The 24213-nt window shown below is 37.3% G+C and overlaps 1 protein-coding gene across 2 annotated transcripts; it reads left to right on the top strand.

The window, feature by feature from the left end:
- Positions 1 to 206: 206 nt before the first annotated feature.
- LOC106875221 (chitinase-like protein 3) lies at positions 207 to 22805 on the top strand. Of its 2 annotated transcripts, XM_089360642.1 has the most exons (11): positions 207 to 395; positions 3242 to 3298; positions 5823 to 6011; positions 6406 to 6568; positions 8187 to 8280; positions 11365 to 11489; positions 13460 to 13589; positions 15580 to 15765; positions 18767 to 18889; positions 20330 to 20522; positions 21768 to 22805. In XM_089360642.1, the coding sequence occupies exons 2-11, from the start codon at positions 3244 to 3246 to the stop codon at positions 21953 to 21955; spliced, it is 1446 nt and encodes a 481-aa protein (XP_089216768.1). In that variant the 5' UTR covers positions 207 to 395; positions 3242 to 3243; the 3' UTR covers positions 21956 to 22805. The 2 variants fall into 2 exon arrangements, with proteins under 2 accessions (XP_089216768.1, XP_089216769.1); XM_089360643.1 differs by lacking the exon at positions 207 to 395 and having other exon boundaries at positions 3231 to 3298.
- Positions 22806 to 24213: the final 1408 nt, after the last annotated feature.

Genomic DNA, 24213 nt, shown 5'->3' with positions numbered 1-24213 from the left:
TCATTTATTTTTTAAAATTATGTGGATCAAATTGATGAAGTACTTAATCATTTTAATAAACTAAATGTTGAAAAGCTATCTCCACCAACTCTTTCCAGTTGGGTATCTAAAACATCAAGAATTCCAAATGTTTGTAGATTCTTCTGAAATATTTTACACATCCATGATCAAATAACGTTTCCAACGGAATATATTCACAGGAAAAAGGAATTCATTGCAAAAGAAAGAAATATTTAAAGTAAAGAGAAACAAGAATATAAAAAGAAGAAAAAACTTTAAGAAGGAAAGAAAGTAACACAAGGAAGGCCAAGATAAAGAAGTGGGGGGAAACTTGACAGTATAAGAAAGCGATTTGAGGTATTCAGGACTCATTTCTGTCTCACAAAACTCATCAGGTAATCAGACCTTTTATAAATGAAAAGTTATTTTTATTTTATGTGTGTATGCATGTATTTATGTATGTATACGTACATATGTGTATGTTTGCATGCATGCATGAATGTGTGTGTGTGTGTGTGTGTGTGTGTTATGATGTATACAAATACTTGTATCGTTTATTATATAGTAACTTTTCGTTAGCGTCCTTGCTTTCTCTTTTCATATATTTTTCGTTCTCTTTATCACTCGTCCTTTTCACCGCTTTATCTAGACATCACGTCTTTTTCCTTTGTTTTGCTTTTTTCTTTCGTTTATTCTCATCTCGTTCTGTTTTTCATGTTCACTCATTTATATTCCAATACTCCAGCAGCTTTTGCTGTTGACACCCCTAAATTAAACATTATTATTAATTAGCCATCGAAATTGTGATGATTTTTTTGGTCGATAACTGATGAGGGATGAGTGTGCTCGCGTCCTTTGTGTGTTTCTTCATATTTTGTCTCTAATCCATCGTCGTCTTCTTGTGCCACATTCTAATGTGTGTGTGTGTGTGTGTGTGTGTGTGTGTGTGTGTGTGTGTGTGTGTGTGTGTAAACATGAGATTAGATATATGACCAACTAACAGTAAATTATGCAATCAACTTCATTAGCTTACGGCTGTTTCAGCTACAAGGTGCAGTGAACTAAGAGATGAGTGCTTGTCTATCACCTTCTAGCTATCTTAGACCTTCCAAGAAAGTCATAAGGTGAAGCAGATGAACAAGTACACAGTTCTGACTGCACTGTGTCATATTGCAGAAACAACTGTAAGCTAGTGAAGTTCATTGTATACTTTCTGTTTCTTGTTTTAATCATTAGATTGCGGTCATGCTGAAGCACGGCCTTGAAAAATTTTAGTAGAATCAATCGACCCCAGTACTTTTTAAGCCTAATACTTATTCTATCGGTCACTCTTGCCGAACTACTAAGTTACTGGGACGTAAACACACCAACGCCGGTTGTCAAGCAGTGGTGGAGGAACGAACAGACACAAAGATGCACATACATAGATATGTACACATATGTATACATGTATATAAGACGGGCTTCTTTCAGCTTCCGTCTACCAAATCCACTTACAAGCTTTTGGTCGTCCTGAGGTTACAGTAGATGACATTTGCCCAAGGCGCCACGCAGTGGGGCTGAACCCGGAACCATGAGATTAGGAAGCAAGTTTCTTTCCACATAGCCACTTCTGCACCTATGTACATATAATATATACAATATATAATACGTATGTACGGATAGACAGACAGACAGACAGACAGATAGATAGATAGATAGATAGATAGATAGATAGATAGATAGATAGATAGATCAGGTATATGCAACTGAAGTAGTATAAAATTAAAATAGCCGTCTATGTATCATATTTTATGTTTATACATCGTTGAAAGGCAAATTACCGCCGTATTTGTTCAAAATAACATCTCTTATGGACCTGTAGTATTTAAGAAACGTAATATATATCAGAAGCAGACGAAAAATCGTCCCAGCAGCGGATAGCGAGAACGTCGGGTGCATTTCAGCCTAATTGAGCTTAATCAGTGATGTATACCCACAGGTAGCCAGCCACATAGCTAAGCGAGATTTGTTGCCTTTGATATAGAAAACAGTGAATAAAACATTGATTGATATCGCATTCCCGCTAGCCGCTGCTGGAACAATTTCTTAATCTCCCTCATGTCCTATGAAAATTTCGGTGGTTGGGATTATCCGTAAAATGTAGGTTTGGGTTCGTGATTTATAGAAAAAATGTCACATAAGGGTCCGTGACAAAAATACTTTGTAACTGCTGGATTGATGTACCTTGATACGCGCTAAGTGGCTTTAGAAATTTTTTGTAGAAATAAAATAGCAGGGAAGTTTAAGTAGCTAGAAGAGAGAATGATATCCGCTCTGTGGCGTAATTGGTTAATTCACATGCACCGCAGAAGCGATAGATATACGGTTCTAGTCCAGTCAATGGCTCTGTTGATTTTTCCTGTATCAACTCTAGGATTATAATGTAGTTTAATTTATAATGTAGTTTAATTTTAGGCAAGCGTAGGAGTGGCTGTGTGGTAAGTAGCTAGCTTACCAACCACATGGTCCCGGGTTCAGTCCCACTGCGCGGCATCTTGGGCAAGTGTCTTCTACTATAGCCTCGGGCCGACCAAAGCCTTGTGAGTGGATTTGGTAGACGGAAACTGGAAGAAGCCCGTCGTATATATGTATATATATATATGTATGTGTGTGTGTATGTTTGTATGTGTGTGTTTGTCCCCCCAACATCGCTTGACAACCGATGCTGGTGTGTTTATGTCCCCGTAACTTAGCGGTTCGGCAAAAGAGATTGATAGAATAAGTACTAGGCTTCTAAAGAATAAGTCCTGGGGTCGATTTGCTCGACTAAAAGGCGGTGCTCCAGCATGGCCATAGTCAAAAAGACTGAAACAAGTAAAAGAGTAAAAGAGTAAGAATGTTACAGAATCTCGCACTTTTTCGTTCTCTTTCCCACTTCTCCCCCCCCTCTCTCTCTCTCTTACACAAACATACACACACGCACATGTCTATATACAACTTACAATTGCACAAGTGTTTCAATAGGTCAGTATCTCCTCAAAGCTATGTAATGGATTGTGTGTATGCGTGATGTGTGTGTGCGTATGTATGTGTGTGTCTGTCTGTCTGTCTGTCTGTCTGCAAAGTCCAATTCATATAGACAGATACATAATCTACTTTACTGCGTGTATGTATGTATGTATGCATATGTATATACATTCACATATATACTTACATATCTACACATGTATGTGTAACCAATTACTCCTTACTATTGCAGCCATGTTGCAGTACGCCTTGTTTCTCATGATGCTCCAGTTTGTATTTAACGTTGAAGGTAAGTGTCTAATATATTGCTTTTTGAATATCTACAATATCTATTTATTTGTCATATTAAGGATAAGAGGTTTCGAACATTACGAATCTCATACACTATGGAGTAACGCAGGAGTGATAAGTAGCTTGCTTACCAACCACATGGTTCGGGGTTCAGTACTACTGCGTAACACCTTGGGCAAGTGTCTTCTACTATAGTCTCGGACTGACCAAAGCCTTGTGAGTGAATTTGGTAGACGGAAACTGAAAAAAGCCCCTCGTATATATATATATGTGTGTGTGTGTGTGTGTGTGTGTGTGTGTGTGTGTGTGTGTGTGTGTGTGTGTGTGTGTGTGTGTGTGTATAAGAAATAATTGAGATTCAGTTGAATTAGGTACTTAAGTTGAAACACCAAGTCAGTTCGGTATTATCCGCACAGCTCGAAGTAAGATGAATAATATTAAAATAAGCAACAGGATATCAAGTAGTAATGCAGTACGACCGTTTCAAGCGACTCCATATATATATATGTGTGTGTGTGTGTGTGTGTGTGTGTGTGTGTGTGTGTGTGTGTGTGTGTGTGTGTGTGTGTGTGTGTGTGTGTGTGTGTTTGTCCCCCACCATCGCTTGCTGGTGTGTTTACGCCCCCATAACTTAGCGGTTCAGCAAAAGGGATGGTTAGAATAAGGTCGAAGCATACAAAGAATAGTCCGAGGGTCGCTTTGTTCGCTTATAGTCGATGCTCCAACATGGCCGCAATAAAAAAACTGAAACAAATAAAAGAGTAAATGAGTAATATCCTTAATTATCTTCTCTTTTCTAAAATATCAAATCTCCATAGTACCACTATCTATATCTTCAGTTGTTCTCCATGCGTATTAAAAGAATAAGAGATAAACCTGATGCATTGATTAGAGAAGTGCGGTGGTTTGTAAGTGGTAACTCTTCCTAACGGAGAAATAGCACACAGAGATGAAAGTCAGTTATACTCGGAGGGGAAAGTCAATGAAATAATGGCCAACCTAAAATTGCTCCCATCGCTTACAACAACGAATTTTCCTGTAGTATCGTAGTATCCACTCAGTGCCAGACGAACCAATGAAAGGACTTCTACATGGTCACCCGTACAGCTTTAAATAGCAGCCAAGTTTCAAGTAAACAATGTCTTTACATTATTTAATAATTGTGTTACCTTTAAGAAACATTTTTCTAATTAACTAAATGAAAATTCTCCTAGAAAGATGAAAGGAACGTTAAATTTTCATCCACCTGTTTGTTATTAACCATAAGTAGATGACAACAATACCAGAGCGGTGGTACAAAACTCTGGTGGCCGATCGCCGAAACCCAAAGCATTACAGCCAGAAATGCAAGTTTTGCATCCTGTATGGTAATTATCTTGGCCAAAATATGAACAACTATACAGATGATCTCAAAGACGATGAAGTTGAAACAAGGTATTCGTACAACGTAGTTTATATATGACAAATTTATGGTTTCATACTTTATTCCCGTTTACTGTCATAGCATTGTATTTACAAGGACAGAATCGTACATTTTCCTCTTAAAAGCACTTTAAAATATCTTTCAATAAGTTTCTGATGTGAGACGGCTAGATTGGTAGAATCGATAGCACGCCGGGCAAAATGCTTACCGGTGTTTCGACTGTCTACGTTCTGCGTGAAAATTCCACCGAGATCGACTTTGCCTTTCATTCTTTGTTCGCGCCCTTTTCAAGCCTAGCCAGGCTCATGGGCCCGGTTTCCCGGTTTCTACGGCGTATGTGTTCCCCCCCAGCTGGACGGTACGCCAGTCCATCGCAGCGTTTCTCAAGAAACAGGAAGAAAGAGTGAGAGAAAGTTGGGGTGAAAGAGTACAACAGGGGTCACCACCACCCCCTGCCGGAGCCTCATGGAGCTTTAGATGTTTTCGCTCAATAAACACACACAACGTCCGATCTGGGAATCGAAACCGCGATCCTACGACACGAGTCCGCTCCCGTAACCACTGGGCCGTTGCGCCTCATTCTTTGCGGGTTGATAAAAATAAGTACCAGTTGAACACTGGGGTCCTTGTAATCGACTTACCCCTCCCCTGGAATTGCTGGTCTTGTGCCGAAAGGTGAAACCAACAAGTGTGTGATGACACTTAATAAATTTTATTTTTTTGTTTGTTTTTTCGCAAAATATATTAATAAAGTATGGATGCGTCTAATGCAAACATGCGTCTTATACATCAGCAAATTACAATACATTAAAAGTGAAAAACTTTCAGAAAAGGTCTGAAGCCCACACAGAGAATACCACAGTGGACTACCTTTTGCATAGCCCTGTAATAGAGTTCGCTAGTTAGATAAGTTTAAATCTTTGGAGTATCACTGATCTAATATGTTCCAAGAATAAGTAATGGAGAGAAAAAGAAAAGAAAAAGATTAAGGTAAGAAAAAAGGGAAAACGTTAAGTTTTAATGTAACACTGAATTGCTAAGTATTTACACGATGCTGTTTGTTGCAACTGTTATTCTGTCTGTTTATCTGTCGTTACAGTTGAAGCCAGTGGAAAGAATATCTTTTGTTATTACAGTAGCTCGGCCAATGCTCGTCCTGACGTCGGGAAATTTTGGCCTGAATACATTGACCCCTTCCTTTGCTCTCATCTTATATTTGCCTTTGTTGACATCACTAAGGATGGGAAGGATCTGAAACCCAATAACTGGAATGATCTAGGCCCTGATGGTAAGAACACAATTGTTGATTTTTCATTTTTTTTTTTTTTTGTTTCTTTATCTTTACTTACAGTTCCCAATGCACCAATCATTATAGGAACGACCTTTACGGGTTTCATATTCCAAGTTCTTGCAATTTCAAATTTCAGGGGATTAAGACGGCGAGCTGACAGAATCGTTAGCATGCTGGACAAAAGGCTTAGCAGCATTTCGTCCGTCTTTACGTTCTGAGTTCAAATTCTACCAAGGTTAATTTTGCCTTTTATCATCTTCAAGCACAGGGGTTGATATAATCGAGTAGCCCTATCCCCTACAAAATTTCGGGTCTCGTGACTGAAATACTTAGTAGAAAGTATTATTATTATTATTATTATTATTACCTTTTTTTTCGTCTTCAATTTCAGGCCTGTATAAAAGAACGATGGCGCTGAAAACGGTCAACCCGAAGCTAAAGATATTGATGGCAGTAGGAGGCTGGAAAATTGGTTCCAAACCATTTTTGCCAGTGGTGAAGAACAAAGAAAATATTAGAATTTGGGTGAAAAACGTTATTACATATCTTCGGAAGTGAGAGGACTGTTTCTTATTCTTTTACTTCTCTTTTTTTTTTTTCTGTAATTTTTAATTTTATAAAGAACCCAGCATCAAACCCCTAAAATATTTGAGCAATTCTTCAGCACTAAACCAAAGAATGTGTTTAGTAGGGTTTGTCACGATCTCACACACTCTCAATCACTTTCACTCTCTCTCTCTCTCTCTCTCTCTCTCTCTCTCTCTCTCTCTCTCCCTCGCTCTCTCTCTTTCTCATTTTCTTTCTCTTTTTCTCTTTCGTTCCCTCTCTCTCGCTCGCTCATTAACTCGATCTCTATATTACGCTTGTACATACACGTGTGAAAATACACATATGCACACGCACGCGCACATACATGCATACATACATACACACACATATATATATATATATATATATATATATATATATATATATATATATATGCGTGTGTGTGCATGTATGTATGTATGTACTTCTTTCTCCCTGAAGATGGTATAGTCGGCTTTTAAATGGAAATGTTCGTTCGCTGAGATATGCACCATATGCACACCTATTCTAGAAATAGCTTTAAGACATCTTATGCACAACTTCTTACTCCCTTATTTATGTGATACTGTTTACTCAAATAGCTCCAGTGTCACGATTCTACATATATGTGTGTATATCTACCTATCTATCTATCTATCTATCTATATATATATATATATATATATATATATAGACGTAAACATATATGCTGGAATATATGTTGGAATATAAGCATGCGCACATAATATATATAATTTGTGAATGTGTTTCATCAACCGGTTATTTGTTTCTGGAAAATGTTGACTTTTGTGAATGTTTTGTATTGTATTATATAGGAGCTGACTTTAGGATTCACAGCTGAGTGGCTTTTTGTGAATGACTGTTTGGATTTTTTGTCTTTGTGTTTCAAGAATTGCTTGTATGTGTGTGAGTGCATGTGTGTGCTGTTGGGCTGTTTGCATTGGCGGTTGATTTGCCCTGTTTGGAGTTCAAACTATTTCTTGGAGATTAATTTTTGGCTTTGTGTCTGCGTCTTGACATGTTCTCTGTTCTCTTGTTTAGTGTGTGTCCCGTGTGTCGCTGTATGTTTCTGTGATGCATTGGGAGAAGATTAAGATTTCAGTACTATCTATGGTTAAGGGTGTTCAATATTATATTTCCCATTTTCTGATTCCAGTTACAGTGAGAGGTTTTTAACTCCTAGATGTGCTCAGGCAGGGACTTACATTTCTTTCTCTTTATATTCCAGTATGTGTAGATGTGATGTGTATAAATGTCCTTGAATGAAATGCTGGCCTCACCGATACATTTTTTTCAGCTTGTTCTTCTTATGAGACTGTTACTTTATTGGCCATGCTTATTTCAGACGATTTCGATGCAACAGGCATGTTCTTGTGCTCGAGAAGTTCTATAAATTTGCAGCTATGTCGCATGTTTCTTTGCATGTTGCTTTTTAATGATTGTATATGTTTTACTCGTGTTTTACGTTAACACTTACGCTTTATTAGTGTTTTGTTTGCATTTTTTGTTTATTTCACTTGTGTTTATATTTCATTAGTTTTCTATTTCATCAGTTACTTTAATGTGTTGGTGCATCTATTGCAGATACAAGTTCGATGGTTTGGATATGGATTGGGAATTTCCAGGAACCAGAGGCAGTAAAGCGTCGGATAAAACCTTATACACTTTCCTCATGAAGGTTGGTAGACCATGTTTGAGTGTCCTTTTGTATTGTGATGTTTTGTTGTATAATATTTCTATAGAGAAGAGTGGAAACAGCAGTTATTCAGTTACAGGTCAACTGTAGTTGAGCAAACCTGTAATTTCTACCTATGATAACACCATTTTGTTTACTGAAATAGTTTATGTAGGACTATATTATGCTATGTACCGTTTGTCTTAAGATAGTATGGTGTGACTTAGGGGAAATTTGGCTGCTATTTTGAGGAGGTCGAACTATCATATAAAACTTCTCTCACTGGCTCGAGAGAGTGGAGATGTGCTCATCTGTGTTCACCTCTGTGTGCATTTGCACGCATGCGCATAAGTTTGTACAAGGGAGAGAAAGGGAGGTAAAAAGGAGGATAGAAACGGAAGGAGTGAATATTGGACAAAGTGAAAGAGACAATAAGAGAGAAAAAGTTGTGTATGTATGTGTTTATGAGCGAGTGTGTGTGTGTACGTGTGTGTGCGTGTGTGTGTGCACACATTATGTGCATGTGTGCATGCGTGTATGTGTATATGTAACAGAGTGACAAAACAGAAGCGTGCATGTGTGAGTGTGACAGCGAAGAAGAGTGTGAATGGTAAATTGTTTGTTGGCACTCGCTTACGACGTCGAGGGTTCCAGTTGCTCCGATCAACGGAACAGCCTGCTCGTGAAATTAACGTGCAAGTGGCTGAGCACTCCACAGACACGTGCACCCTTAACGTAGTTCTCGGGGATATTCAGCGTGACACAGTGTTACAAGGCTGACCCTTTGAATTACAGGCACAACAGAAACAGGATGAAAGAGTGAGAGAAAGTTGTGGTGAAAGAGTACAGCAGGGTTCGCCACCATCCCCTGCCGGAGCCTCGTGGAGCTTTAGGTGTTTTCGCTCAATAAACACTCACAACGCCCGGTCTGGGAATCGAAACCGCGATCCTATGACCGTGAGTCCGCTGCCCTAACCACTGGGCCATTGCGCCTCCTGAATGGTAAATATTTATGAGAGAAATAAAGGAACGAAAATATAAAGAAACAGAGACAGCAACAGAAACAGGGAGGAGAGAAACACTAAGAGACTGAGTGTGAGAGGAGAGAAAAAAATGAGTATATTAACGAAAGTGTAAAAGAGAGAAAACGAGGAAGTGAAACAGTGATAGTATCATATTTGACGAATACCTTTGAAAATATTTTTAACAATCCAAGACAATGTTTTCCAAACATTTCCTAGAGTAAGATGAAGTTTTATTTGCAATATTTGTTCACGTTTTACTTTACGGCTTTGAAACTGTAATATATAAATGCCATCACATTTGTAACGAAATCTTTCCAAATATTAGCAAGTTGTTCTCCAAATAACACGGAAAGTCAAACTTCAACAACGAAGATAATTTCTAGAAATTCCATCATTCATCACCAAATATGGCCTTCGCATATATAGCTTAAGAAAGGTATGCAATAAGCTAACAAAGCAGAAAAAACTAGGGCTAAATACAAATTAGAACGAGAAAGTGGTGTGCAATGCGAAAGCAATGCAGACAAAACATGAGATATCAAAAGTAGCAATGGCCAGTGATATTGGTTTCGAATTTTAGTACAAGACCAGCGATTTCGTGGGGAGAGTGAAAGTCATTTACACTGACCCAGAATTCAAATGGTACTTATTTTATCGAGTCGACCCCGACGAAATTTGAACACAGAATGTAAAGACGGACGAAATGCCGCTAAGCTTTTACCCGGCGTGTTAATAATTCTGCCAGCTCACCGCCTCGATTAATAATAACGTTAGTGAAATGTTACCACAGAAACATTGAATTAGTGGTGGGGCGGTTTTCCGTCGGTCAAGGCTTATCGTTCATCTGCACAATGTAAGGCTAGGGCTTGCCAAGATTTTACTTTGTTTTTTGGTTTTTTCTGGAGAAGACGGGCATTTAAGTCTTCTCTCTGCGTGGCAGCTATGTTTACCCAATGGAAAAGTCTTCAACTCGGATTCATGCACTTTGGCAACCAGTGTCGTCACATGCGCTCCTGTGAGAACGCAAAGAGCCGGAATAGATACCGCAATGCGTCTTACTCGACCTTCCAACTATACCGCCAATTGACCGCCCTGGAATGCTACTTCTTTATAGACTCTGAAAGGATGGAAGGCAAAGTTGACATTGGCGGAATTTGAACTCTAAACGCACAAACTCGCACAAATTGCTCAGAAAATTCACTACTTAAGAAACATCTAATCGGTCTTGATATTTCGAGTAAAAACTCCTTTGCAAAGTTTAGAGAGACATGGTTGAGGAAAGCAAGATCACACGTGTTTTGTTGATAAGTGGGATCCTTCACGCTCCAGCTATGTAAATAGGAAATTTATACCCCACCTCTCTCTCTCACCTCCTCCCCCCTCTCTCTCTCTTTTCTCCCCTTCTATTTCTGTCTCCCTCCCTCTCTCTCTCTCTCTCTCTCTCTCTCTCTCTCTCTCTCTCCGCTCTTTAAAGCTTTTGAAGGGGGTTTTAACTAGAAATATCAGGACTATTTAAATATTTCGAAGGTAACATTTCAATACATTGCTATTATTACTTTTCATATCCAATGTTCTATCTGTATTGTTATCGCATTCTACAACACTGCTTTTCTGCATATTCTGCAAAGCTTCAAGTAAACTACATCATCTGTCAAAACCAAATTGAATTAATTACACCACCACTACTATTACTACTATTACCACCACCACCACAATTAACCACGTCTACAACAACTGCTACTATCGTCACAATTACTGCTACTACAACTTAACATCACTACCACTATGACTACTACTACTACAACTAACATCAACACTACTACCACCAGTACCAGCACCACCACCACCACCACTACTACTACTACTACTACTACTACTGGAATAAAATGCGATGTTTTGAGGTGGCAGTCTGAAATCGATTTCAAGTTACCGAGTGATAAATCGAAGTGGATGGGTAATCGCAAATATCTGCACCGGTGTATCGTCTGCCAGCAAATCTTTTAACATAAATTTTGTTAGTCCTTCTCTGTTTTTAATAACTCTTGTTTTAATCTAATTTTAGGAACTCTACGAGTCATTCGAAGAGGAAGCTGACAAAACAGGGAACTCCAAACTTTTGTTGACAATGGCAACAGCATCCAGTAGTTTCTATATTTCAAAAGCCTACGAACCTAAGGAGATTGTCAAGTAAGATATAAAAAAAAGAAAAGAAACTTACAATTATTTCTTTAATAATACAGAAGCGGGGTTCACAGAACTAATTCAGAGAAGCAGTCTCCAGATGACTTCTTTAAACTAGTAGCGTATCTAGAACACATCCTTCCCATCTCTACCATTGTTATTCGACGCAAGGTAGACTTTATTGGCCATTGCTGCTGTCGTGCTGAATGCGATGTATCGATTGTTATGTTTTAAAGACATCCGTAGCCTAACAGAAGGTGAAGGCCACTCAACTACTTTGGTGTTAGTGGCGGAGACTGACGACATGAAACTGAAGGCCAAAGCTAATGGAGAACAAACATTCCTGGCGAGACATGGTAAAACGCATTTCGGTTGCAGCTATCAGAAGAATATATGGTCTTCTATCTCTCTACATTCTGAGTTGAAATCCCGCTGAGCTTATCTTTGCCTTTCATCGCGGTTTTCTTTTTTTTTTTTTTCTTTTTTACTTTCGATGAGTTTAAACTGCTAATGTTTCTGACTATTTTCTTATCTTGGATATGTTGCTGATACAATGTTTCACTTAGAGTTCTATCCAGTTACTTTCAGGTGATATTCAAGGCTGGATCAATGATTAAATCTGGGACCAACTGGTGCTGTTAATCTAACCACTTGTTATTGTTCTGGAGATTAATAATTTCATCATTTTAAGAGTCTTTTTAAAAATGTTATACTCAAAACTTTGTCGTTTGTTATTAGGTGAGAGGGAAAGAGAGAGAATTAACCATCAGTTAGATTAGGAAATGGACAGAATGGGATAGAAAAAGAGAGAGACTAAAAGAGAAAAGAGGAGATAGAGAAAGAGAAAAGAGGAGATAGAGAAAGAGAAAAGAGGAGATAGAGAAAGAGAAAAGAGGAGATAGAGAAAGAGAAAAGAGGAGATAGAGAAAGAGAAAAGAGGAGATAGAGAAAGAGAAAAGAGGAGATAGAGAAAGAGAAAAGAGGAGACAGAGAAAGAGAAATAAGTACTAAACAGTAAGCGAGACAGGAAATCATGCAAGTAGACAGTGAAATACAAGGAGAGATAGAAGTGAGAATGGAAGAGATAGTGATTGTAACAAAGATGAAAATTTTAAAAAAAAGAAAGGGAAATGAATTTAGAACGACAACGTAATGAAATAACAGAGGTGTAGAAAGTGAACGAATGATAGGGAAATTGAGAGACAAAGACAGATTTAGATAAGGCAAGAGAGAATTGTGTATGGAGCTTGGTCTTACGTTACCAGTATGGTACTCTCGGTCTCTTTTTCTAGGGTTCCTTTCATCAGCCAATCCCACCTATTTTTTCCAACAACTTCTGTTGTGGCTACGTGGAATTGATTGTGAAGTCCCTTTTTGAGTAATTCTTCTTCATGCCCTTTTTGTACTTCTTCCTTTGTTTTCCCCTTTTTCCTCTGCTCTCAATACTCCTTCGTTCCTAACCGTCACTAGCAAGGTTTCCTTACTTTGGGCTAGTTATCTCATTAAGCTCTCGAGTTCGATACGCACGCAGTCTTCCACACTTATCAGTACCCTTCCTCCATTTGCTCTCTTCGTGTATAGGCGATCAGTGTCTCCACGTGGATGATGGGCTCCGAGCATCGTTAGGAATTTTCTTGACTTCCTGTCCATCCCCTTTAGCTCCTCCTCTTTAGCTCCATTATTATTATTATTATTATTATTATTATTATTATTATTACTATTATTATTATTATTATTATTATTATCATTATTAATATTCCATTCTCCTTTAGCTCCATTATTATTATTATTATTATTATTTATTATTATTATTATTATTAATATTATTATTATTATTGTTGTTGTTGTTGTTGTTGTCGTCGTTGTTGTTGTTGTTGTTGTTGTTGTTGATGCTGTTGCTGCTGCTGCTGTTGTTGCTGTTGTTGTTGTTTATGTTAGTGCTGTAGTTGTAGACTTTTATGATTCCATTTCTTCAGGTACATGGATTACATGCTGCTTATGACTTACAACTATCATGGTTCCGGTTGGGAGAAGAAAACAGGCCATCACAGCCCCCTTTGGGCACACCCGGACGATAGCCCGGGGGAACAGAAAGAACTTCACCAGGTAATTTTGATTAAAAAAAAAAGGCAGAAAGTTGTGTCAGGGAAGGAGTGGAACCGGTGAAGGAGGATGAGACAGGGGGAAGTGGGGTATGATATATAATTTATCATCATAGCACAGCTAAATACAGAGAGAAAGATTCAGAACTGATGGTGCTAGCGAAAAGGTTTGCGTTTGTCTTTTCTGTGATTTCTTAAACGTACGCGATTCCGATGATATTTATTCAAATTAGTGAATATACTGTAAAAGTTTAATAGTTGTTATTGAGACATTAGTCTCTCTCTATCACCTTTCAACATTAATTATATATTAAGAAACAGTAGAACAATTAACAACATAATAAAAATAAGTTTTATTTTTGATGATGCTTGGTTTTACAAATCCTGTGTCACTCAGCTTAGCAACCGCTGATTAAGTTGTAGTTGGTATTGGAAAGTTAAGAGCTTCCTTGATGCCTGCCAGAGAAGCAAGTAGCTATCACCATCGAAGGCATCATGGTGAAGAGTGCTTCGTTGAGGAGCGAGGAGTTGTCACGTAGATGGTCTGTCGCTCAACTGACTCACAAAGTGAAACTCACTCTTTAAGTACTAGTTTTACTACGCATGCTCACTCGAGGGGCTTCCGGTGGTGAAATCCCTTGCGCATGCGCAGAATAGTACTTCCTCAATGGCGGCTATAATTTCGCGCCACTACAATACTTACTTCCCAACCGTATGGTTTTCTGTTCAGTCCTGCTGCGTGACAACTCGAGTAAGTGTCTTCAGTTATAGTTCCGGGTCAACCAAAGCCTTGTTAGTGGATTCGGTAGACGGAAACTGAAAGAAGCCCGTTGTGTGTGTGTGTGTGTGTGTGTGTGTGTGTGTGTGTGTGTGTGTGTGTGTGTGTGTGTGTGTGTGTGTGTGTGTGTGTGTGTTTGTCCCCCACCACCATCGCTTGACAACCGATGTTGGTGTGTTTACGTCCCCGTAATCTAGCAGTTCGGCAAAAGAAACCGATAGAATAAGTACTAGGTTTACAAAGAATAAGTCCTGGGGTCGATTTGTTCGAATAAAAGGCGGTGCTCCAGTATAGCCGCAGTCACATGGCTGAAACAACTAAAAGAATAAAAGCATAAAAGAATATATATATATATATATATATATATATATATATATATATATATATATATATATATATATATATATTTATTTATTTATTTATTTATTTATTTATTTATTTATATAAACAATTGCAGAGTGGAAGGTGTTTATAAGCCATTTAAAACACACACAAACGCCATTAGATTCACTTCAACATTTAAATTTAATTTGTCAAAATATTTTCGTCACTTTGAAACCATGACCTGTTCACTGACAGAATTCCATACTGCCATATATATATGATTGACCGTTGACTGAACACTATTCAATTTTTTTCTCCGTGTTTTTCTCCTTGTCTCCGTATTCTTTCTGTTGAAGAGCGTAGCTCGAAACGTCAAAGACTTTCCGTATTCCCGAGCGTCATACTAATATATCCTTTTGTTATTTACACCACCTGTCCTCGTCTGTTGTTATTATTTGTATATTCTCCCATATATATATATATATATATATATATATATATATATATATATATATATATATATATATATATATATATATATATATATATAAAATACCATATATATGTTTATGTATGTGTGTGTGTTTATATATAAATCCGGTAGATGCAATTGAGGCAGTATTTAATTAAGATAGCTATCTATATATCATACTTAATGTATACACCCTATCAATTGGCCAGTATTTATCTCGAGATAACATCTATGGACTTGCTGTGATAAAAACACTCTGAATGCGTTCTAGTACACTCGGACATGTGAAGACCTTTCGTTGCAGAAATAGTGCCGGCAGAAAATTCTTCACCTACACGACAGCCCAATGTTTCACACAAGTTGTGCACACAATATCCTTCTTTTTTTTACCTTTGTCATCTTTTTTTTTCTCCCATGTAGCAATGGTCAATTGACTATTGGTTATCTCAGGGCATCCCTAAGGAAAAACTCATTGTCGGACTTCCAACTTATGGGCTGACTTTCAAATTAAAAGATCCAGATTTGACAGGCGTTCATGCACCAGCAGATGGGGGTGCTGAAAAGGGCAAATACACTGGAGAACAGGGAATCCTATCGTTTTATGAGGTAAGATCTCAGATGTTTATTGCTTTTTATATTTCATTTTATCTTTTTATATTTCCAGTAACTCAAGGCAGCGAGCTGGTAGAAACATTAGCATGCTGGGCGAAATGCTTAGCGGTATTTCGTCTGTCTTTACATTCTGAGTTCAAATTACTCCGAAGTCGACTTTCATCCTTTCGGGGTTGATAAATTAAGTATCAGTTGCGTACTGTGGCTGATCTAATCGACTGGTCCCCCTCGCCAAAAAATTTCGGGCCTTGTTCCTAGAGTAGGAAAGAATATTTCCAGTAACTCAAAGGTCAGCACAACTGGTGGGTCACAATTCAAAAGTAGGTCCCTGGAGTTACCTCTGCTGGGCCTCGGACCTTGTCAAGCAATTTTTCATATTTGTAGATGATTGAGGTAGTTTTTTTAAGCTCCTTATGTCCTTATGTCAGGTGGATTGTCAGGTTGTAGGTTGTCAGGTGTGTGTTGACAATAACCAAACCAAAATTCGTTTCAATTTCTAAATATTTTTTATTCGTCACTGTTTTGTATTTACATACATCACGTGATCACGTGATCAACCAGACTATCAGATGTTGTTATACATTACTGGTCACAATGCGTTTTGCATCGTTTCAGCTTTAGAATGATGTCACCCCACTGGCTAGGGGAGCAGGCCAACCCCCCCCCCCCCCCGATCGGAAGGCTACTCCGTCGCAGGGTTACCTATTTACAGCTGAGTGGACAGGAACAACGTGAAATGAAGTGTTTTGCTCGAGAACATAACGTGCAACCGGACTGGAAATAGAAAACACGATCGTTAGATTGTGAGTGCAACATGCCTAACCACTATGCTACGCGCTTTCACAGACATACATTCAATAAATTAATAGCGTTGAAGTGGTGCAGCAGCACATAGAAGTCATTACATATAATTAATATTCGTTGATTGACACTACTAGTTAAGGCCTGTAAGAGATAAAGATTAGCAAGTTAAGAGACTACGAGAAAAACGACTGATTCTTACAAATCCTGAAATACCTCTCTGGTTAATTTGAATTTGCCAAGAGAATAGGTGAGAGAGGGGAGAAAATATCATTCGAGGGGTAAAAGCAACATAACCTTGATAAAACATCGGATAGCTCTGCTCTAAGCTCAATTTTTCTCGCCTTCAAAGAACCGTCAACCGAGAAACCGTTTGGCAGGAAAACTTTTATTGCTTCCAATAGGGTTGCCGCCTTAGCCATAAATAAATCAGCCAGTACTGAATGATCGAAAACCATATTTTGGTAGACATTGATATCTTTTATGGCGACTTTTTTACCTTTTATGAAAATATGTTTAAGTCGTGATTCTAGACTTGGAAAGTCGTGATTCTAGACTTGGAAAGTCGTTAAAAAAAAGTTGGGGCGCATTATGTGTACTGTTGGCGAATTTCAGGAAGCATGGAAGTTTTGAAGAATGCAGTGTCTGAACAGGTAATAACTGATGCGGGTAGTTTACTCCATGCTTCAGCAATTCTGAGCGTGAAAAGGTGTTACCGAAAGTTATGGGTGCTGTGTTGCTCTTTTGATTTTGTAAGCATGACCACGAGTGTTAAACACATGGAATTCAAAAAGGTGCCGAAGGTTGTTGTTGGAGAGATGGTGGATAATCTTGTGGATGTCTGCCAAGTCAGTTGCCAGACGTCGGAACTTTAATGTGTTCATGCCCAGGGAAGCAAGACGTTCAATGTATAGTAGATGCCTGACGGCGGGTATTCGTCTGGCTGCAGGAATAATTTTACATGCGTTAGTTAACTTTTGCAAGAAATAGCTGCTAAATAAACACACACGCTGGCGCCTTTAAGAAGTTTAATTGAATAATGCAGTTTGTTTCACCGGCATATTACTAATAGAGGGGAGGTAACTCATGTAGCATATTTCAGATAATTTTACCAGATCGCTTTTTAGTATAGGCAGACGATCTGAAATTTTGCAAGTAGGATCAACTCAGCACCATCGAACCCAGCCGTAAGCCCAGGAATAGAGGGTGCAAGTGCACCTCCCAAAATTTTTGTGGGGTGCAAAATCAAAATTTGTATCCCTACTTACTTTTAGTGCATGAAAAATTATCTGTAACAAGGAGTTTGAAGTTAGGTTTCTTCTCAAAGAACAAAGAACAAAAATAAATACGGAAAAAAACAATAAAACTTTGTAAAAAATTTTGAACCAGGGTTTGCACTCCTAAGCAAATTTTCTACTTATTTTATTGGTCCTGAAAGGATAAAAGGCATAATTGACCCCAGGGGTGGATATGAACTCAGAATGTAAAGCTAGATGAAATGCTGCTCAGCATTTTTTTCTGGCGTACTAACAATTCTGCCAGGTCGCTGCTTTTAATGGTTTCTAATTCTGGCACAAAGCCAGTAATTTTAAGGGGAATAGGGAAAAGTAGTTCACATTGATCCCCAGCACTCAACTGGTACTTATTTGATTGACACTGAAAGAATGAAAGGAAAAGTCAGCTTCGATAGTATTTGAACTCAGAACATAAAGAGCTAAAATAAATGCTATTAAACGTTTTGTCCGTCGTGCTAACTTTTCTGCCAGTTCACTCCCTTAGATTAGTTTACCTTATCAACTGCAGATTAGAGGGTGAGAGAACAAATGCCATATTGTTGTAATTCTTTGGTCCGATACCAAGTTTGATTAAGCAAATCTATACTCAAAGACATAAACAACTAATCTATTTGTATATCTAGGACTACATTATCCATTGTGCGAATCTATTTTTAAGATTTGTCGAATGTGAGTTTTGGGGATTTTGCTGCTATTTTTAGCAGTTTGAGTGATCACCAAGAGGACCTTTATGTGTGTTACTCTGACAGGAAAAGCGTGTCTGCGTTTTAGCTCTGAATACTTACCATAGAAAATGTGAAAAGGCCTTCAATGTGTGTGTGTGTGTGTGTGTTAAGTTTATACAAGATTGCATGAGAACCACTAAGGAAATCTCAGTATACACCATATTTAATTTGCAGATCTGTGAGAAGATTCAACTAGAGAACTGGACAGTGGAATGGATTGACAGCCAGAAGGTACCATTTGCTCATGGCAATGGAGAATGGGTTGGCTTTGAGAATCCAGACAGTATTTCTTTAAAGGTAGGTTGTCATTTTCATCATCATCATCATCATCATTATCATCAACAGCACTTCCACCACCACCACCATCAACAACAATAACAGAAACATCATCCTAACAATCACTACTACCCCTATCATCATTGTTATTGATACCCGTCTCATCTTCATCATTATCATCAGCATCACTATCAAGAACATCATAAAAATGGATGCCACAACCATCACTATTAACATCACCATCATCATCATCATTATTATCATCAACATCATCATCATCATCTTCATCATCATCACAGTCAACCATTGTCATCACCATCATCATCATCATCATCATCATCATTTATATGTATGTGGTGTGGTGCATGTATGTGTCTGTGTGTCTGTGTTTGGAGGTAAATCCAGATTAAAAATATATGTAGCAGGTGGTGGTGGTGGTGAAAATATTTTTCCTATTTAAGTTTTTTAGTTATTTGTTGAAATATTTTACTTCAACAGTTTTTAAATTTGGATTTTTGGAAAATTTTTTAGCACCATAGATTATACATAAATATCAAATATATTACTATCTTTTGATCATGGATAAGTCCTGTCTGATGTATTTTCAGTGCTACAACACTTGGGGGTACTCCAAAGGTAGCTACAGAAATATGCTTTAAAAACTAGTAAAATCCCATCTTTAGTTAAATATATCAACTGAGTACATAAGCACTCACATATGCAAATGACCTCTATCTGAAATTTTTAAATAAAGACAACATAAATATATATGGTGGCTGTGTGGTAAGTAGCTTACTTACCAACCACATGGTTCCGGGTTCGTTCCCACTGCGTGTCACCTTGGGCAAGTGTCTTCTACTATAGCCTCGAGCCGACCAAAGCCTTGTGAGTGGATTTGGTAGACAGAAACTGAAAGAAGCCTGTCATATATATATGTATATATATACATGTGTGTTTGTGTGTCTGTGTTTGTCCCCCCAACATCGCTTGACAACCGATGCTGGTGTGTTTACGTCCCCGTAACTTAGTGGTTTGGCAAAACAGACCGATAGAATAAGTACTAGGCATTTGAGTGTGGCCGTTGCCAGTACCACTTGACTGGCCCTCATGCTGGTGGCACATAGAAGCACCCACTATACTCTCGGAGTGGTTGGCATTAGGAAGGGCATCCAGTTGTAGAAACTCTGCCAAATCAGATTGGAACCTGGTGCAGCCATCTGGTTCACCAGTCCTCAGTCAAATTGTCCAACCCATGCTAGCATGGAAAGCGGACGTTAAACGATGATGATGATGATGATATGTATGTATGTATAACTATGGATATGTAAATGAATTTTACTCATACAAGAATCTTTGTATTTAGGTATATGTATGTAGGTGTGTGCATGTGTTTATGTATACATATATATATGTATATATGTAAATATATATACAAAAAAATATATTATTTTTCTTTTACAGGCAGACAATATTGTTAAAAGAGACTTGGCTGGAGCGTTCTTGTGGTCAGTGGAGATGGATGACTTCAGTGGTCACTGTGGAGAGGAAAAATATCCACTGATATCTACAGTATATAAGATACTGTCAATGGCTTCCGATTATGATGATGGTCTGTCTTCCAGAGCTGGTGGCAAGCCACCAATATCTGTGAAAGGTAAGGAACTTCCTGTATTTTTTTTTATGATTTAATCAAAAGATGGAGAGCAATATCCATGACTTTTGAAACTGGATGGGAAAGGAACAAAAATTTCTAGAGCTCATGGGTTGGCATTAATCATAACTTTTATTCCTATGAGTAGCCCAGTTGAGCAGGTTGATAGCTACTGGTTGAACAAATGAAGTCGTCTCTTGAGGTATTTTCAGCATGTAAAGAACCAGAAAAAAATGGTGCTTAGCATTCTGTCCAGTGCACAAACATTTCTGCCAAACTCACCAGTAGTCATTATAATAATAATAATAATAATAATAATAATAATAATAACAACAATAATAATAATAAACCACAGCACATACCCAAGGCACACAGAGCTGTGCTCGGTAGTGAAGTGAAAGCACGTTATAAAAATAAAACTACTGAATAATAATAATAATAATAATAATAATAATAATAATAATCCTTTCTACTATAGGCTCAAGGTCTGAAATTTGAGGGAAGTCGCGGGGGGGGGGGGCAGTCGATAAGATTGACCCCAGTATGCAACTGGTACTTAATTTATCAAGTCCGAAAGGATGAAAGGCAAAGTCAACCTCGGTGGAATTTGAACTGAGAACGTAGTGACAGGTGAAATACCACTAAGCATTTCGCCCAGCATGGTAACCATTCTGCCAGCTTGCCACCTTAATAATAATAATAATAATAATAATAATAATAATAATAATAATAATAATAATAATAATAATAATAATAATAATAATAATAATAATAAATAATAAAAATAATAATAATAATAATAATAATAATAATAATAATAATAATAATAATAATAATAATAATAATAATAATAATAATGGTTTCAATAATAAGCTTTTCTACTATAGACACAAGGCCTGAAATTTGGTGGGAGGTTGGGGGGGGGGGGGGTAGTCGATTAGATCGACCCCAGTATGCAACTGGTACTTAATTGATCGAGCCCCCAAAAGAATGAAAGGCAAAGTCGACCTAATAATGATGATAATATTGTTCATATTTGTATTAATATTTTGAATGTTTATATTCTTTATTTTTTTTATCATTTTCCTCCTTATTTTCTTTATTTTTTTACCACACACACACCATGCTATTTGATCAAACAATCTACCAAAACTTACCAAACTACCAATATACCAATTTACCAATCTACCAAAATCTGCTGATTTATCGACAAACAACCAATCTAATTACTTGTATTATTTAACCCAGAGAAAATCCAGTTTCAATGTAAAGCACTAGGACTGTTTGCAGCCCCAAACTCATGTGAACATTTCTACATCTGTGTTCCTGCTGATAACTATGAATTCAGACCAATATTGATGAATTGCCCTGCTGGAACCCGATTCGATTCTGACCTTAAAATTTGTAACCATGCTTACCTGATTGATTGTGACTGATCAATAGAGTGCTAGTTTTTATTTTTGCAATTTTTTTTTTTTCGTACTTGTTTTTCCATTCGTTTGTGTTTTTTTTTTTTTTTTTGTACTTTCTTCGGATTATGAAGGCAGCGTGCTAGTTTGGAAGAAATAAGGAAATTTTCATAAGAACAAAGAGTAGAAATGATGGAATTTTTGTTCTTGGAGTACTACTACTTTGTAACAAAAATCTGAAATTTACCTCAACATTCCCATATACATATATATATATATATATATATATATATATATATGCATTCATACACATACATTCACACACAAAGATGTGCATGTGTAAGTATATATATACACACACAAACACACACACATATATCTACATACATACATGCATACACACACATATTAATATATGTATGTATATGTATATACAGTTGTGTCTGCATATATATATAGACACACACACACACATATAACCGTCCAACCCATGCCAGCATGGAAGGTGGATGTCAAACAATGATGATAACATATATACATGTATGCATACACACATATACAGACATACACACACACACACACACACACACACACAAACACAATTTTTTAATGTAAAACTTCAAAATAAAAGTATTAATTTTTTATATAATTAATTTTCTTGACAGATTTATTTATTTGTTTCTTTAAGAAAAAGTGTCTCATTTAGTAAATCTTATGAAATAAAATCAAATTGTGTTTTGATGAAAATGTTCAAGTGTGTATATTTTATATACATATGCATGTTTGTGTGTATAGATGTTCATGTCTGTGTGTATACATAATGATGAAAACAATATTTTGAAGAGCTGAAGTAATTATTTACATTATTTACATTCAACGAATATTTGTCCTCATCTTGTTTGTTGTTAACACAACATTTTGACTGATATACCCTCCAGCCTTCTTCGGGTGTCTTGGGGAAATTTTGAACCTGGGTTCTCATTCCTAAGGTATTTTTCAATGTTATTATTATTATTATTATTATTATTATTGTTCAGGTCACGGGCATATGGCATAGTGGTTAAGGGTGCGGGCTACTAACCCCAAGATTCCGAGTTCGATTCCAATCAGTGACCTGAACAATAACAACAACAATAATAATAATAATAATAATAATATCATCGCAAAAATACTTTAGGAATGAGAACTCAGGTTTGAAATTTCCCCAAGACACCTGAAGGCTGGAGGGTATATCAGCCAAAACGTGTTACCAACAAACAAGATGAGGACAAATATCTGTCGAATGTAAATAATGTAAATAATGTACATAATTCCTCACCTCTTAAATATAGAACAGCTGAAGTGATTGTTTAATGACTGAATTTCTCTCTCTCACTCTTTTCATATGCAATAATGGATCTTCATTCCTCAGTCTAAAGATACGTGGTTTCTCTATGGAAAGACGGTTCAGTAGTTCTTGCAACCTTCTGCTAGTTTCTTTACCATTTACTCTATTAGGCTCCAACTCTCTTGAGCTTACCCTCAAGCGGAAGCTCAGGCGGATAACAGAATGTAGAAGAATGACATGGTTAACCTGAGGCTAAGTATAAATGTTTGGTACATGCAGAAGAATGGAACTGAGGTACTGAGCCTATGTAACTCTTAGGCAGAGATACTGGTTTACATGGCCTCCAGACATGTCCATTCACATTTGGGACTGTGTGACACATGTATAGAAATCACTTTTTTCTGAGTTTTGTAAACCCTAACCATAGGATCAACAGGACCATCTTCTCAATTTGACCTATCACTGAGGCCCTTAACAAGAATAAATTTGGGAGATGCAGTGAGTAACGGATAACTCTATACTCTCCAAAACCTTTGAATTTACGAGCTGGTGCCTCACTACCAGATGCAGTTTAACAGCTTGCCCACAAATAGTTTAATGCCTTAAGAATCATAACAAAGAGCAATGTTGAATACATGGAATGAGGGTTCCCAGATGATTGGAAAGAAAATTTTTGAAAACAAATACTTGATGGTCCAATTCATATTTGAATATGTGCACATGCAAAAACTGGAAGAAGGCTGCGAAGACAGCTGAGATAATCAAGTAAAAATCCTTTAGAAGAATGAAAAAAGTGTCCGGAAAGCCTCCACAAGGAATCAGATCTTTTTTTCATCTTCTAAAGGGTATTTGCCCAATTTTCTAAGCTGTTTTCACAGCCTTCTTGCATTCATGAATTCCTTTACTTTCTGTAGAACACCAAGATACATTGAGCTTATAAGTTTGTTTACAATATATA

The sequence above is a fragment of the Octopus bimaculoides genome, chromosome 11, assembly GCF_046866305.1.
Source record: "Octopus bimaculoides isolate indiv1 chromosome 11, ASM4686630v1, whole genome shotgun sequence".
NCBI lineage: Eukaryota > Metazoa > Mollusca > Cephalopoda > Octopoda > Octopodidae > Octopus > Octopus bimaculoides.
Note: the sequence above shows the minus strand (reverse complement) of the source record. Positions and strands in the feature narration are given on the sequence as shown.